This window comes from Asparagus officinalis, chromosome 1 (genome assembly GCF_001876935.1).
Source record: "Asparagus officinalis chromosome 1, Aspof.V1, whole genome shotgun sequence".
Taxonomy (NCBI): domain Eukaryota; kingdom Viridiplantae; phylum Streptophyta; class Magnoliopsida; order Asparagales; family Asparagaceae; genus Asparagus; species Asparagus officinalis.
The window spans coordinates 8,215,847-8,233,735 of NC_033794.1; the positions used below are offsets into that span (position 1 = coordinate 8,215,847).

Consider the following 17,889-nt stretch of genomic DNA (forward strand, 5'->3'; position numbering starts at 1 on the left):
ACTCGGAGCCAACTGCTCAGGATTCTAGACAGGGCGTCTTGTAATACCCTATAATCATTTGCTGCCCCTCCTAGCCAGCCAAGACATAAGTAAATAGTTTATTGGGGGTGCATGCTGCTAAGATGTTTTGGGTGACCCCTTTTCGCCCTCTAAACCGTGCAACTAGGTCACTAGGTAAAACCGCGTCGACGTGTGTGCCATCTATCAAACCAATGCAGTCCTATAAAAAATTATAAATTATACATAGTTGAATAAAAATAAGTTTATTTGGAAAATTGTTAAGTTGTATGTATTTAACTTACCTTAAAGTAAGGAAAATAATTTGAGTTGTTTGCAATCTCCTCGGGAACTTCTTTTGGGGCTTGCTTCATGTACCGATCACGTAATCCATTCATTGCTTGCAAGACTTTATTGAAATACCTGCTAACTGTTTCCCATGATCTTATGAACTCAGTTCTTATTATTCTATTTTTAGTTTTGTGCCCAACAATACTCAGGAACATAGCAAGCTGTTCTTCAACTTGAACGTGTCTTGTATCTTTTAATAAACCGTTTTCTTTCATTACTTCAACAAGTTTAAAAAATGCCCTCGGTCTCATTCTAATATAAGATTGGCAGCTATCTTGATAGCCCTCCAGTACACGACTGAAGTGAGCCTCTCTACAATATATTTTTCTAATCTTTTCTTGCTTCGTACAATTTGATATTCTCTTGCGCTTAGCACGCATTCTCAAGATACATGTTACCAAAGTGACGACGGCGCAGACAGCTGTATTAGCACACGTCCTCTTCAATTCTTCCTCATCTTTCATATCCATCTACATCCGTTTTAACGTTATCATACAGTTACAGCTTAAGATGGCTACTTATTTCTTGTCAAAATTAAGTAGATAATTGATACAAATATTTATTTCTTTTAAAGCAAGAAATCTAATTGCAATAATAAATTATTTTAACTAATGTTGCATTCCATCTCACACAATTATCAAGAACAACACATTTTATTACCCGGTGGATTTTCATGTAATGAACTTAACCCTATACTTCATGTCATGCATTCACATTCTTTGGTAAACACATATATTGTAAACAACTCATTCACACAAATATCATGCATTCTATTTAACACAATTAACTGAAATTTAGTCAACATGTACCCTATTTTCTGGTAATTATACATGTAACGAATTATCAAGAATATTATCATTCTACAGAAACAGTTCATCACATTAAGCACGAAGAAATTAGGCTAAAAAAGAGTTTAAAAATTTATACCTAGCTGCAGAGGGGGGAAAATGCCGACGTCCAAGCAGCAAAGTTGCCGAATACAGAGAACCCACCGTAGCCAACAAAATGCTCTGAACCAGAACAATTTCGAGTAGGTAACACCAAGAATCAAAGGCCAGAAACCCACCAACAAGATCGTGGAAATCAAATTAAATAAATCAAAGGCCAGAAACCCTCCGACTTCAGAGAATCTAGGGTTTCGACAAACAGCCCCGACCCCAAGTAGAAGAAGACGAAGGGCGGGAGAAGAGGCGCGAAGACGAAGGGCAGGAGAACAACGATTCCAGATCTAGGGCTTGATTTCGTGACCTCTAGGAATCGGAATCGGAATCGGAATCGACATTGAAGCAAATGTCAGAAATCTAGCCCAAATCCGCCCAGCCTTCTCCGATTTGGGTTTCTATAAAAAAACCCATACTGTTGCTACTTCTAGGAATTGGTAATCCCAAAAAATTTTCTAAGCCAAACTCAAGAATAGGATTCACAAAGAATTCAAAAATTACAATTCTGCCACTGTCAGTCCCGGGGTGGGTGGGTGGGTGGGGGGGGGGATGAGTGGGAATAGAATATAATTCTAACTTTTTATTCTCTTATCAAACATGATGTAATTTTGGATGCTAAAAATGTCATTCTTATTTCTCATCAATTCCCACTTAATGTGAGAATTGTCACTCCAATGAGTTATTAAGAAATTGATTTTTCCACTAAGTGAGAATAAAAACAATAAATAAATTTCAGATATAACCTTCTTAAATATATTCCCACTTACTTTTTAAATCGCGTCTAAACATGGAAATGAGCATTCCATTCCCACATCAATTTTATTTTATTCCTATATTCATTCAATTCTCACTTGACTCTATTCCAGCGTAACAAACGAGACGTTAGTGATTGTTGTGTATACATAGGCTCATTTAAATATCCTAATATTTCACCACATTTACACTAAAAAATCCTAAGTTGTAAAAAATAGCACATAAATGCTCTAAATTGTCCACTCTTAGAATATTGTAAACACTGTTTAAAACTCCCATTATGATAAAAAATATACCAGTATAAAAATTTAACAAATAGATGAATGGTAGGTATAATGGTAAATATGACAATAAATTGAGTCAATACAATTATTAAAATGTCACACACTAATCACATGTGAATAATCTTAGAAATATCCCCATACGCAACTAACAAAATCTACTGACGTGTTAATTTCTTACAAATTAGAATATTAAACTGTTACTTTTTTTTACAACTTAATATATTGAAATACTATTTTTTATAACTTAAGATATTTAAATGTAAAAGTGGTGAAACAATAAAGTATTTAAATGTAAAAGTGGTGAAACAATAAATTTGAGGAAAGAAAAGTTAAAGCAAGGCATACACAAAACATTCCAAACGAGTGAAGGACCAGAGAGCAAAGATGATGGTTATATTTTGTTTTGGAAAATTTGTGAGTGAAGTAAATAAAACAACTTGAGACGGAAATCTAATTGCATAGGCCCTGGCTAAAAATTGCGTAGCATAAGGGGAAACTAAAATTTGATAGCGTAATACATTTTCAATAGAACTTTCTAAATCTACAAAAATACATTGCTAAAATCAAGATCTTTCAACAAAACAAAGTATTCCTTGTATATAAGTATTCATTTAGATTTCGACGGTAAATACCAATTCAAAAGAATTTAAATGTTTCCATAAAAACATGAGTAGCCTCGGATGAATGTAAGGTGACAAATTGGTTCTGTTAAAATACAAAAATATAAATCTCAACTCTCATCATAAATTTGGAGTTTATGCGTAATGGTTGGAGAGACTTAGTTTAAAATAATATTAGAACAATCCAGATTCAAATCCCACCGGCCATGACTTTAAAGTGGATTTTTCAAAGATTGATAGCATTGTCTGGGTACAAGTTTCAGCCTTTTATAATTTCGTTATTTTAGTCTAATGGTTAAGAGGTTCTATAAATTATAAGATCTCAATGAATTTCCATAATGATAATCGTTATTTTTCAGTTTTAAAGATTACTACCGTACAATAATATTAAGCCTTATTTGGACTGCAGCAAGGACATTTTCAAGAAACACGTTTTCCACACAAAATCTCAGTTACTTTTCATTCTTAAACACTAATTAATGGATTTGGATCATCTCCACTACAAAAAAGTAGTGGAGAGACCACTACTTTTAATCATAAGCGTTGATTATTTAGTAGGCGGTTATGATACAATCTAAATCTAACACTTATCATACCCCCGTCTATTGCACTCATTCCTAATTTGTACTAAAAGAAAAAATCATAACCATCAACTAGATAATCAATGGCTGTGATTATGTAGTGGTTCATCCACTATTTTTTTGTAGTGGAGAGGATCCGAATCCCTAATTAATACCGAAGAAATTAACACTGGCAAAGGAAAATATATACAATATTAACGACCACCATAATTTTACAAAATAAAATACCCAGCGGGACGCCGTAGCCTCCCGATACACACACAAGGGATCTTTTTATATAAAACATAAGATCCCATATCCTAACCACGCAAAAAGCTAGCTTCACATTATAGAGCAGGCATTAGGATTGTCGTCACTAAACATTCGCCCACAGCCCTCTCGCCCCGACAATCCCGCCATAAAAAGCTCGCCGGCGGCAGCCCATAAGTACGACGTGCACGATGGATTCCTTCGTCGTACGCCGTGCTTCCGAAGTTAACAAAACCGAACGAGCTCGACGCCGTCGAGTACGCGAAAGGCGTTCACGACACAAACTAGTACCAAGTCGAATAATTCAGCCGCGTTGGATGTCGATTATGATTGTAGTGCTGATGGTCGATGGTCGCGCCGTAATTTGGGACTGGTAGCTGGGCCAGAGCACCGCTCTTCGGCCGATTTTCGAACCGCCTTCAGTACTTTTTTCTGGTCGGCGTAGCCGGTGACGGTGACTTTCTGGAGGGGCATGTCGATGTCGACGGTGTCGACGCCACGGAGTTTGGCGAGGGATTTCCTGATGCGGGCCTCGCAGCCTGAGCAGCACATGTGCACGCATAGCTCTACGATCTACGGAACGAAATGATAATTTTAGTTTTAGAATTGGAGGAGGATTCAGTTCCCGATGAATAAAAATAGTAGGTGACTGCAATTAATTATTGAACCGGATTATGGGGCTGTTTGGTTCTTTTTTTTTTGGTGGTAAAAGTGGGAAAAGCTGTCAAAAATGTCAGCTTTTTGACAGCTTTCCCCAAAATCACCCCTTAAAAATTGATTTTTATCACCCTTAAAAAGGTGATTTTAGGGAAAAGCTATCAAAAAGCTGACATTTTTGACAGCTTTCTCCTCTTATACCACCCAAAAAAACCTATCCAAATTGCCCCTAAGTACGGATCCTCTCTCCACGAAAAAACGTTGATTTCTTTACTGGGTGGTTGTGATGAGTGTTGAATATGGAATGAAACACAACCGGGCCACTAAAGAAATCAACGACAGTTATTCCTCCGCAATCTTTTTTTTTATAGTGGAGAGAATCCAAATCCGTTAACTAGAGCATGCATTTATATATGAGCTAAATTAAACATTTTAAATATGAAGAATAGTGTAGGCTAAGTGGCTAACCGTCATCTTGTTGAACTTGGTTGATTCTTCTTCTCCCCGAGCTTTTAAACGAATAGAAGTAGGTAGCAAGTTTGCATTCGGCAGTGCTCGGATTGGTTCAGGAGTGCTCTGAGGCGCTTGAAATATATAGAGAGAGCAGCGAGGAGTGGTGGAATCTTAAAAAGATCCGGAGTAAAAGCATGAAGAAGGCTCCGCGATGCTAGTGCTCATAAATTGGAGATTGTTTAGTATATAATAATTAGCACCGACCTTTTCTTTTTGGGCCAGCGAGACAATGCCACGTGTTAGGAATACCTCCGACTGCAGGTTTGGTACATAAGATGCGCAAAACACGATACATGGAACCAAAACGAGCAAAACATGACACGTGGAATTAAAAAAAAGAGTGCGCAACTTACTAGCCCGCGAGACGTATAGCATTCCGAACTAAATCTTAATGAATACATATTAACGCAAATTAAGAAAAATGCGTTACTGAGAGAGTTCAAACCTTCAATTCATAAAAAAGAACGTTGAATGTGACATCTTACAATATAAAATTTAAGCTTCAAATCTGATTAAACACTTTAACTATGCATATAGTTCTATACTTCCATCTTAAAAAAAGCAAGCAAGACAATGCATGCGATGGCAAGTTCGGCCGAAAGGTCTTAGAGTACTCGTATGATAATGTAAGCATTATTCGAAATGATAATATAAACATTATTCAGAACATTTCATCTGCGCAGAATTATTCAAAATTAAAAAAACCATTTGTTCTCATAGCACCGTCTTGAAGGCTGTATTATATTATACATCAGAACCGGCTACATGCGAGCGGTCAGTCTGAGCCGTAAACAAAGAGGGTAAAATACTAGTTTTACGCCCCTACTAAATGCATCATAGGTCCGTTCCCATACAACACGTACCCCGTATTGAAGAACTGAGCTGTCTGGTGTTCGGGAGCCGGTAGCTTGATGTGATGATGCGAAGAGGAATAATTGGGAGTTGGATATGGGTGGGCCCAACAATTTGGTCCTAGGCGGCCATAACGGCCGACATCGGCAGAGTCCGAAACGGATCGTGCTTCGTCCCAACGAAGAGCAAAGAGGGTGATGATGATCAGTACTACGAATAAACTTTTTGATACCTCGGCGAATGGATGAAGAGCACGTGGAGTTTGTCCTAAAGTCCCCGGGTCAAGTGGGCTTGCTGCATCAAGCTATATCCGTTGATTCTTGGGATGATTTTTTTTTTTTAAAAGAGGGGTGCATAAAGGTATTACAAAAGATGAGACGAATATTTGCCCACTGGAGAATACACGTATTAAGAAAAGAATTTTATAAAAAGGGAAATTATATTTACAAGAAGTTAGTTGATATCTTATGTCATATAAAGAGAATTCGAAGTTGAGCTACATTATAGCCATATTAGAGAATATTCCAATATGATAAGGATGTACATTTTTCTCTTTTTTAAAAGTTAATGCTTGTTCCTTCATAAAAATAAGTTGTCGGAAATCTATCAAATGATGTTCTCTTCTGTTTTGCTAGTCAATTAAAAAAACCAAGGGCCTAATGCATATTGGACAGGCCCTGGGAAATAGAAGAGGCCCATAACGAAATGTAAAAGGCACTATTGAGTTTCGGCCCAGTTAAGATGTTTTGTTGAAGCCTGAAGTCCCTCCGATGGAAGATATCTCAAACAAAGGCGACGTGGCTACACAAAAACCCGCGACTTGAAACACCCACAAAAGGCCCACGCTCTCTCTCTCAGTATCCGATTCCCCTCACTCGCGGTAAGCCAAATGTCAACCCTCACCGCCTCGTACCGCATCTCGCCGGTCCTCTCCGCGCGTCCGCGCTTCCGGAAGAACCCTCGACGGACCCTCGTCTGACCAAAGTCGTCCTTCCGAAAGAAGAAGACAGCCGAGAAATGGTCGACCGGCGTACGCTCCGGCCGGAGTATCGCGGCCCTGCCGACATCGACGAAGCTGAGGAAGTACTGGGGAGGTCGAGGGGACGAGGATCCCGTCACCGCCACCGACGATTTTATTTGGAATAAGGAGTTTATGGATCGGATGAAGAAATTGATTACAGACGATCAGGCCTCGACGAATCCCATTTCGTCATTGGTAAGTTCACAAGTATTTTGGTGAATTGTATTTGCAAATTTACCCTTCAATTCTCAATGTTTGCTAATTTACTTTCCAGTTCTATTGTATTGAGCTGAAATATCCCGAATCTGCTGAAGTCTTTAGTTTTTGAACGGCAGTGTAAGTGAAATATTCCTTAGCGTGAATTTTAGGTAATTTAAATCAATGTGGTAGAATTGGGGGTAAATTATCGAATTTGGTTGATTCGGGGTTCGTAAACCCTTTGCCGAATCCCGTATTATGGTGGGAAATTGCAAGAATGGTGTCTAATTTTCGTTTTTATGGTGGGAGATGAAGAAGGAGGATACGAGCTCGGGGTTCTTGAGCTTGAATAGATCAATGAGCCTTGACAGGTTATTGGAACAAAACTTTACTTGTTCTCATATTAGTTTTTCGTTATCACATTGTTTGGCAGAACCCTAATCTTTTTTTTTTCTTTTTTTTTTTGCGGATATTCAGTCTTGACATTGATCTGAGTAAGGAGCTGAAGGCGCCGCCAAAGCCGGTGTTGGAGCAGCAAGTGGAGGCTGCAAGGCGCGGGCTTTCTGTTTCTCAAGTGAGAGCCATTGATGGATTTTTTTTCAGTATTTTTTTTTGTCAGTGATATTGAAGTTTTAGCTGAGAATTTGTTTGTGTTGCATTTTTGGAATGTCGTCATCTAGAGTTCTGAGGGGGTTTCGTCACCAAGATGGAGGCTGGTGCCCACTCGGCGGGAGCAAGCTAAATGGGACCGGGCAAACAGGGCTGCCACTGGGGGTACCGTAAGTTTTTATCATTCTCAAGATTGTAGTTGGTTTTCGTCACCTAGTTTAGCAGAATGAGCTACCGAAAGATAGAAACAGTGAGATCCATGTTGGATTTTTTGGTCAAAACCGCTTTCCAAATTGAGTTTTCAAAATATATATATATATTAACTACAAGTACTTTTATTAAATGCTTAGTAGCCTAGTGGAAAGTTAAAGTTTTGATGTTTTAAAAGGTACTCTGTTTGAGGCTTGCCAACGGCAAACCGAGAAGTGTTTTATTTTAATTAATCTCTCATAAGTACTAGTGGGCCGTGGGCTCGTGGGTTAATAGGCCGGGGATCGGGGCTAATCGGGCTGAGACGCTAATTAACGTTTTATTAGGCGCACTTTATACTTCGCACGGATGCATCGGGGCGAGGTGACGCTCTTTGGCGCCACATCGGCTACCACGAAGGTTGCCTCGCAGGCCAGATGTATCGGGGCGAGGTGACGCTCTTTGGTGCCACGATGGTGCCACGTTGGCTGCCACGAAGGTTGCCTCGCAGGCTACTTCATAGCATGCAGATGAGCTATGCATTCGCACGAGGGTGTGATCCTAGCGTTCTCGTAATCAGACGAGGTTCGTCAATTGTTTGACGAGGTTCGCTCGTTTGACGAGGTTCGCCTGTTCGACGAGGTTCGCTCGTTCGACGAGGTTCGCCCGTTTGACGAGGTTCGTCTGATTTGCTGAGACGTGATCCTTGCGTTTCGTAGTAACGCGTCCATTGCTTACCTCGTATTCAGAAGTTGCTGCATGCAATAGTTACAACAATATTTACATCAATTTAATGGATTGTTGTTACAATCATAATTGCCATTATGATTTGTAACAGGCACATTAATTGAGAGTGACTCTTGAGCTGGCCTTAGAAGCCTATAAATAGGGTCCCTTGGGCAGGTCTTGGTGCGAACTTAAAATACGAACGTCGGATCGAGGATATCTTGACGTTGTTGCTGTTGTGCTACTGCTGCAGAAACTGTGCCCGCAGGAACTTGCTCCTGAAACCGAAAGGTTTTGAACCGAAAGGTTCTGAGATCGAGGAGATATTTGCCTTGATCGAAAGGTCTTCTAGATCGAGGAGATCTTAACAGTACTAGATTGGTGCACACCAGAGTACTGTACTGCTATTTCTGGAAGCAGTTTGGCCTTGGGATCCTTGCACCGGAGTAGGCCAAATATTGCTTTAAACACAGCGTTTCACAAACGCACAGCTGTTAACTTGAAAAAGTTTAAAATTACAGCACATCAACTTTTACTGTTTTATTCCAGATTTAACCACAATCTCCAACAATCCACATACTCAGGTGTGACCAGTAGGCTTGTCGAATAAAATGAGCAGCCACCTCCTCATACACATTTTTTCCTTTCAAATTATAGCTTTGAAGTGTTTGTGGTTCGATATGTTGTGTGTGCATAGAGTTTGTGCTTTTGTTTTGCTTGTGAAATAGTGCAGGCTAATTGTACGTCATAAGAATGTGTTGGTGTAGGATGTAATGCTACGAGAATCAAAACGACCTCCTGGGGATCCCAAAGTATTTGCAGCTCAAGCAAGAGAGGATTACTTCAAGGTATTCTGCATTTGACATTCACTACTATTTAGTTTACATTCGATTTGTGCGATTTATCTTGTAATGAGATCTAAAGTCCTGAGTGGAAGCCTAAGTCGTTGATGCTCAACCCTTCTTATTCTTTTCTTCTTTGTTACAGCTGAAGAATAGGCTGCAGCTACTCACTTTGGGGATTGGCGGCGTTGGTGTAGTATCGGCATATGTTTCATACACGCCTGAAATTGCGGCTAGGTAAGCCAGCAGGGAAATATTACATGTATGGACCAAATTATCACTTTTAAAATTATCTCTCTTGTTGAACCATAAAGTGATATCTTCTATTTCATCACGTCTATTTAAGAGAGGACTTCACATGTATTTCTTGTTTTATTCATTAGCTTCTTAAAAACTGGGCTTATACGATTTATGATGTCCAAGTGGAACACCTAACTTTAGTTTGAAATTGAAAAATCATAAACTTCATAAATAACCACGAAGAAGCAAAGAGAAGATGTTACAGCATGTATGTGGTTTGACCAAATCCAAAATACATCCATAGATAGATATTGAGAGAGACTACCATAACCACAAAGAATATAACTATACAAAAGAGCAATCACTTATCTCACCATCAAAGAAACCCTTACAATGATAACGTAAGTGTTAGGAATTTGGAAAGGCTACTCTAAGCGGACAAAATATTTTGGAGAGAGAGAGAGGATGGAATTGTAGAGGAGGAAAGCTAGAAGTTGTATGGAGGAAAAGACTCTTTGTATTGAAGAGAGCTGTTTATACAACTTTGCTTTCTACAACTTGTTTGTACTCAACTTGATACCTTAAAAGCATCTCCTCGTGGGGTATTTATAGGCACCATTGATTGTTTCTACATCATTCTTCTTCTAAGCACTTCTACACGCTTCTTCAAAACCTCAAAGCAACTTTTAAATCCTTCTAGAAACTATTTTGGAGAAATCTTATGGACTTTTCTTGATCCAAATATTTCTCATGACAAACTTAGGATTCTCTAGAACTTTCTGTCACTGTAGCACTCTAATATTGTCAAAAAGAAATTGTCAAAAAGGTTTGACTAATAATCACTTTCATAATGAGTCGATCACCTTGATGCCGTGCATCTTTCTTGCGTTCTCTCCAAAGAGCTAATACTGGTTTCTGTCTGCTTCTATTCTCCTCCTTGCAGTCCTAATTTATCAACTGATGAATTGTCTTTCCGCCATTTTCGTCCTTTGACGTGATTCCAAGTTCCAACAAGTTGGTAATATCATTAGACATATTATATTGATATGAATTAAGCCCTCTGCAACTCTTTTTCTTTTTTCAATTTACTTATTTTTGCTCGTCACTTTATTCTTGTCTTGCTGGTGCCTTATAATCAATAACACCATTACACGATAGACACATGCTTTATACGGTTTCATTTGTCTGTGAATTTGCTTTCTTCTAGTGCTTTATATTTTTCTAGCGCTGTAAATTATGGGTATTTCAGAGCAGTTCAGTCCCTCTTGACATTTGCCTTCTGCAGCTTCGGTGCAGGATTGCTTGGTTCGCTTGTGTACATACGCATGCTTGGTAATACTGTGGATTCCATGGCAGATGGGGCTAGAGGTCTAATGAAGTATGTACTTTTTTTTGGTTCTATCAAAAGAATAACCACTGTGCTTTCTTTAACCTTGTTACTGTGAGAACTAAGCATATCCAACAAGATTTATAATAATCATACTTTCTTATAACATGTATTCTGAGATGTCAAAATTATGTCAAATGTTCATTGATTTGTTCCAGATGAACCATTGAGGGGAGGAAATTCTAAAAGAAAATGTAATCAGGGTTTTACGTACTAATAAAATAGTTCATAGGTAATAAATGGTTAAGCCCCCATACATGGGGGTGTATCTGCAGTTAACACATACATTATTTTGAGGATTAGAAAGAGAGTGTTCTCGCAGGGGAGCAGCTGGACAACCAAGGCTTCTGGTTCCTGTCGTTCTTGTGATGTTGTATAATCGATGGAATGGGTAAGTTCATTTCAGGATTTACTTTTTATTCCAAGTTTCAAATGTTTACTAAATTTAGAAAGAAATGTATTGAGTTGTTGCATTTCTCAAGTATATTGTTATATGTAACTAGATGTATAACTCAAATTACGGCTAATGGCAACTTAATTCTGAAGTTACTTTCCGAGTGCAGGATATTGGTTCCAGATTATGGCTTCATGCACCTTGAGTTGATACCAATGCTGGTAGGATTTTTCACCTACAAGATTGCGACTTTTACGCAAGCTATTCAAGAAGCTGTAGTTGTAGTTGACAAGAAAACAGAAGCTTGAACGTTAGCCCTCATAATCGGCATCTTCTGCATTTGCATTTCCCCGATTTCTTCTCAAGAATGGTGAGATTCTTTTTACATTTTAAATATGAAAATTACTGTGTTATCCTAATCCGATTTGAAAATTTTCAATTTCCATGAGGTTCAGATTGGTGGGGGGGCTACAGAAATAACATGTTGCTGATTGCATGAGGAGCAGAAGAAATGGTGCAAGGAGTTGTTGACAAGTTTACTGAATAACGGTGTCATATGTTTCATGAGGTGTATTATGCTGAAAATCAAGAAGAATCACATTCTTTTGTCTATTCACAGTGTATCAAAATGGACTCTCGAGTACAGAGAATCAATTCAAATTGAGTCCTGCTTATCTGGACCAGTTCTAGAGATGTGATCTTCAAGTCTTTGCTCTTTTTCAAGTTAGATAGATAGATGAAGAGTTCTCTTTACAAGGAACCACCTTAAATTAGGTTCCATTTCACGTTAGCATGTTTAATTATTCGCCTTTGATACGCATAAATTTTTCAGAAAATATAAAAAAGGCAAATGGTGTGTTTGGGAGTTTACTAAGGGCCTGTTTGGATTTGTAGGGGGTGAAGGGAAGTTTAAGGGAAACTAGGTGAGAGAATGGAAGGGAAGGGAAGTGAGTTCCCTTCCCCTTGGTTACACCCCAATTTGGGGGGTAATAAATTTTATACTATTAGGGGGTGAATCAAGGGGAACTAGGGTGAATAATTTTACCTCCTAAATGTTTCCAAACAAGGTAAATAGAGGTGAATGGTTCTCCTAACTTTCCTTCACCCTCATTCTCCTCAATCCAAACAAGCCCTAAGGGAAGGGAAGGGAAGGAAAGGTAAACAAAGGGAAGGGAAGGGAAGGAAATGGAAGAGAATTGTAATATGTTGTTTGGGAGTTGAGTAAAGTGAATGAAGGTGAAATTAATATAACTTGTTTGGAAGTAATAATGGAGGGAAGGGGAGAGAATAAAATATATGTAAATTTGCACAAATGACCTTATACTAATAATACATCAGTCATTTTATTTGTTTTGATGGCGGGTAAAAATGTCATTACACCTTTTACCCTCCTCTACCGCCCGAATCGGGGGGAAAGAAAACCAAGCAATTTTACCATCCGTTTCCCTTCATTCCTCCTCTCTACCCTCCTTATAAAAACTTCCAAACAGGATAAAAGCTGCATTTCTCTTCCCCTCCCCCCTCTCTACCCTCCATCCGAGCAAAAGTGAAAAAAAAGAAGAGAATTAGCTCAGATAGTGCTTAATTAGTTCATCCGAATTCAGATGATTGTGGTGGAGCCCACTCTACCACAGCGCACGTTTCCTCACTGCTACGCGATTAATTTCCGCTACACAGAAAAGTCTCGAACTGGCGACCACTTTCGTTTCGCTTTATGAGTTTTGCACTAACCGACGGTGCCGATCTCACGCTGTTGATAGCGATCTAATGTCCCATATATATTAATAAATTCCCACATTAAAAAAAAATGATAACCACAACGCATCCATAAAAAACATAAGCGACATGAATAGCGAGAAGAGTGTTCATGCTGAAGTTTTATATAAAAAACAACGCTTCCTGTCTTTTTTCGATAAATTTCACAAATGATCTTGAAGTTTTATATAACATAGAAAAAGCTTCTAAACTTTCAAAATTTGCACAATTAAATCTCCTGACCATTAGAAAGACTCACAAGTGACTTTTAAACGAGTAAAAACCTTGAAGTAATGAAAACTACGAGTGAGAAGAGTGTTCATGCTGGCAGTGAGCGTTTTGTGAAATTGAAATTTATGAGGTTTCATGAACTTTATACATTTACTTTAAGGGCCTGCTCGTTTGCCTAAAAAAAAGAGGGAAATCAAAGAAATGGAAAACTATTAAAATGAAGAATTGTTTTTGGAGTGTTTGGTTGGCTAAAAAAGAAGGAAATCAAGGAAATGGAGATGAAATAATGTTAGTTGTCACATTATTATTGGATGATGTGAGTGATTTTTTAAGAAAACTAGTTTTGATGTTGTTCGGTTGGCGAAAAAAAATAAGGAAATGAATTATAAGAAACATATTTCCTGTAGTTTGTTGTTTTCTTTTGTTAGGTTCATTCTAAAAAATAAGAAATGAAATGAGATGAGTTGTCATTGTATTATTGGGTGATGTGATCCAAGATTAAGAAAAGAATTTTACCCTCCTCTACCGCCCGAATCGGGGGGAAAGAAAACCAAGCAATTTTACCATCTGTTTCCCTTCCTTCCTCCTCTCTACCCTCCTTACAAAAACTTCCAAACAGGATGAAACCTGTATTTCTCTTCCCCTCCTCCTCTCTACCCTCCATCCAAACAGGGCAAAAGTGAAAAAAAAAGAAGAGAATTAGCTCAGATAGTGCTTAATTACACCAGTCATTTTAATGACCTTATACTAATAATACATCAGTCATTTTATTTGTTTTGATGGGGGGTAAAAATGTCATTACACATTTTACCCTCCTCTACCGCCCGAATCGGGGGGAAAGAAAACCAAGCAATTTTACCATCTGTTTCCCTTCCTTCCTCCTCTCTACCCTCCTTACAAAAACTTCCAAACAGGATGAAAGCTGCATTTCTCTTCCCCTCCCCCTCTCTACCCTCCATCCGAACAGGGCAAAAGTGAAAAAAAGAAGAGAATTAGCTCAGATAGTGCTTAATTACACCAGTCATTTTAATGACCTTATACTAATAATACATCAGTCATTTTATTTGTTTTGATGGGGGGTAAAAATGTCATTACACCTTTTACCCTCCTCTACCGCCCGAATCGGGGGGAAAGAAAACCAAGCAATTTTACCATCCGTTTCCCTTCCTTCCTCCTCTCTACCCTCCTTACAAAAACTTCCAAACAGGATGAAAGCTGCATTTCTCTTCCCCTCCCCCTCTCTACCCTCCATCCGAACAGGGCAAAAGTGAAAAAAAGAAGAGAATTAGCTCAGATAGTGCTTAATTACACCAGTCATTTTAATGACCTTATACTAATAATACATCAGTCATTTTATTTGTTTTGATGGGGGGTAAAAATGTCATTACACCTTTTACCCTCCTCTACCGCCCGAATCGGGGGGAAAGAAAACCAAGCAATTTTACCATCCGTTTCCCTTCCTTCCTCCTCTCTACCCTCCTTACAAAAACTTCCAAACAGGATGAAAGCTGCATTTCTCTTCCCCTCCCCCTCTCTACCCTCCATCCGAACAGGGCAAAAGTGAAAAAAAGAAGAGAATTAGCTCAGATAGTGCTTAATTACACCAGTCATTTTAATGACCTTATACTAATAATACATCAGTCATTTTATTTGTTTTGATGGGGGGTAAAAATGTCATTACACCTTTTACCCTCCTCTACCGCCCGAATCGGGGGGAAAGAAAACCAAGCAATTTTACCATCCGTTTCCCTTCCTTCCTCCTCTCTACCCTCCTTACAAAAACTTCCAAACAGGATGAAAGCTGCATTTCTCTTCCCCTCCCCCTCTCTACCCTCCATCCGAACAGGGCAAAAGTGAAAAAAAGAAGAGAATTAGCTCAGATAGTGCTTAATTACACCAGTCATTTTAATGACCTTATACTAATAATACATCAGTCATTTTATTTGTTTTGATGGGGGGTAAAAATGTCATTACACCTTTTACCCTCCTCTACCGCCCGAATCGGGGGGAAAGAAAACCAAGCAATTTTACCATCCGTTTCCCTTCCTTCCTCCTCTCTACCCTCCTTACAAAAACTTCCAAACACTAAAAAAAGAGGGAAATCAAAGAAATGGAAAACTATTAAAATGAAGAATTGTTTTTGGAGTGTTTGGTTGGCTAAAAAAGAAGGAAATCAAGGAAATGGAGATGAAATAATGTTAGTTGTCACATTATTATTGGATGATGTGAGTGATTTTTTAAGAAAACTAGTTTTGATGTTGTTCGGTTGGCGAAAAAAAATAAGGAAATGAATTACCCTCCATCCGAACAGGGCAAAAGTGAAAAAAAGAAGAGAATTAGCTCAGATAGTGCTTAATTACACCAGTCATTTTAATGACCTTATACTAATAATACATCAGTCATTTTATTTGTTTTGATGGGGGGTAAAAATGTCATTACACCTTTTACCCTCCTCTACCGCCCGAATCGGGGGGAAAGAAAACCAAGCAATTTTACCATCCGTTTCCCTTCCTTCCTCCTCTCTACCCTCCTTACAAAAACTTCCAAACAGGATGAAAGCTGCATTTCTCTTCCCCTCCCCCTCTCTACCCTCCATCCGAACAGGGCAAAAGTGAAAAAAAGAAGAGAATTAGCTCAGATAGTGCTTAATTACACCAGTCATTTTAATGACCTTATACTAATAATACATCAGTCATTTTATTTGTTTTGATGGGGGGTAAAAATGTCATTACACCTTTTACCCTCCTCTACCGCCCGAATCGGGGGGAAAGAAAACCAAGCAATTTTACCATCCGTTTCCCTTCCTTCCTCCTCTCTACCCTCCTTACAAAAACTTCCAAACAGGATGAAAGCTGCATTTCTCTTCCCCTCCCTCTCTCTACCCTCCATCCGAACATGGCAAAAGTGAAAAAAAGAAGAGAATTAGCTCAGATAGTGCTTAATTACACCAGTCATTTTAATGACCTTATACTAATAATACATCAGTCATTTTATTTGTTTTGATGGGGGGTAAAAATGTCATTACACCTTTTACCCTCCTCTACCGTCCGAATCGGGGGGAAAGAAAACCAAGCAATTTTACCATCCGTTTCCCTTCCTTCCTCCTCTCTACCTTCCTTACAAAAACTTCCAAACAGGATGAAAGCTGAATTAGCTCAGATAGTGCTTAATTAGTTCATCCGAATTCAGATGATTGTGGTGGAAGCCCACTCTACCACAGCGCACGTTTCCTCACCGCTACTCGATTAATTTCCGCTACAGAAAAGACTCGAACTGGCGACCACTTTCGTTTCGCTTTATGAGTTTTGCACTAACCGACGGTGCCGATCTCACGCTGTTGATAGCGATCTGATGTCCCATATATATTTATATAATCCCACATTAAAAAAAATGATAACCACAACGCATCCATAAAAAACATAAGCGACATGAATTGCGAGTCAACAATGCTGTACATTGCAAAACGCTTCCTATCTTTTTTCGATAAATTTCACAAATGATCTTGAAGTTTTATATAACATAGAAAAAGCTTCTAAATTTTCAAAACTGCACAGTTAAATTTCCTGACCATTAGAAAGACTCACAAGTGACTTTTAAACGAGTAAAAACCTTGAAGTAATGAAAACTACGTTCCTGACCATTAGAAAGACTCACAAGTGACTTTTAAACGAGTAAAAACCTTGAAGTAATGAAAACTACGAGTGAGAAGAGTGTTCATGCTGGCAGGTGACTTTTAAACGAGTAAAAACCTTGAAGTAATGAAAACTACGAGTGAGAAGAGTGTTCATGCTGGCAGCGAGCGTTTTGTGAAATTGAAATTTACGAGGTTTCATGAACTTTATACATTTACAAGTAAATGTATCCAAAATGAAAAGTAAACCAATTTCGAAAGTACGTAATAAAATACGACATGACAATTTCAAGGAAAATATCCTCTTTTCCAGGTAACAGCACTCCCAAACATTATACTATCTTTGTACTCCATAAATAAATTTTAAAAAAAAGTAGAATCCATGACGGCACACAATTTTCCTTAACAATTTTCCAGAAAAGAAAAGACATCAATGATAGTACAATCACAGTTCGGAGCTTGTAATACAATTATTATTTCCCGCGATAACATCCCGGGCAAAAACTCCAGCAAAATGCCATGAAGAAGTCAACCCCCAAAAAAGAAAAAAGAAAGAAAGAAAAAGTCTAACCGTACGTCAACGGACGGGCAGATTGCAGTGGTGGTGGGATTGGTTTTTTCCTGGCGGGCCGGCGCCGTATGCCGGGACGCTGCGGAGCGGCGCCGCCGGCGGTCTCAGTAGCCGGTGCAGGACCTGCAGAAGTGACGGGCGCTCGTTCAGTTGACGTTTGTAATTATTGAAGTAGCAAACTTTCGTCTCTTGTGCTTCTTGGCCACCTTGGACACGTCAGCCCTCCTGCCTCACCGCCGCCTTTGCCTCCGCCGTTCGCCGAGTATTATGCTGTTGCGTTCCTCTTCAGATGCGTGG

The 17,889-nt window shown here is 38.9% G+C and overlaps 1 protein-coding gene across 1 annotated transcript; it reads left to right on the forward strand.

The window, feature by feature from the left end:
* LOC109830095 lies at positions 1,296-12,097 on the forward strand. Its single transcript, XM_020397249.1, is given in 12 exon segments — positions 1,296-1,378; positions 6,554-6,794; positions 6,796-7,014; positions 7,327-7,388; positions 7,495-7,591; positions 7,698-7,796; positions 9,309-9,389; positions 9,529-9,620; positions 10,909-11,001; positions 11,333-11,401; positions 11,574-11,774; positions 11,860-12,097. Coding segments are annotated over 11 exon segments (1,275 nt in total). The 3' UTR covers positions 11,713-11,774; positions 11,860-12,097.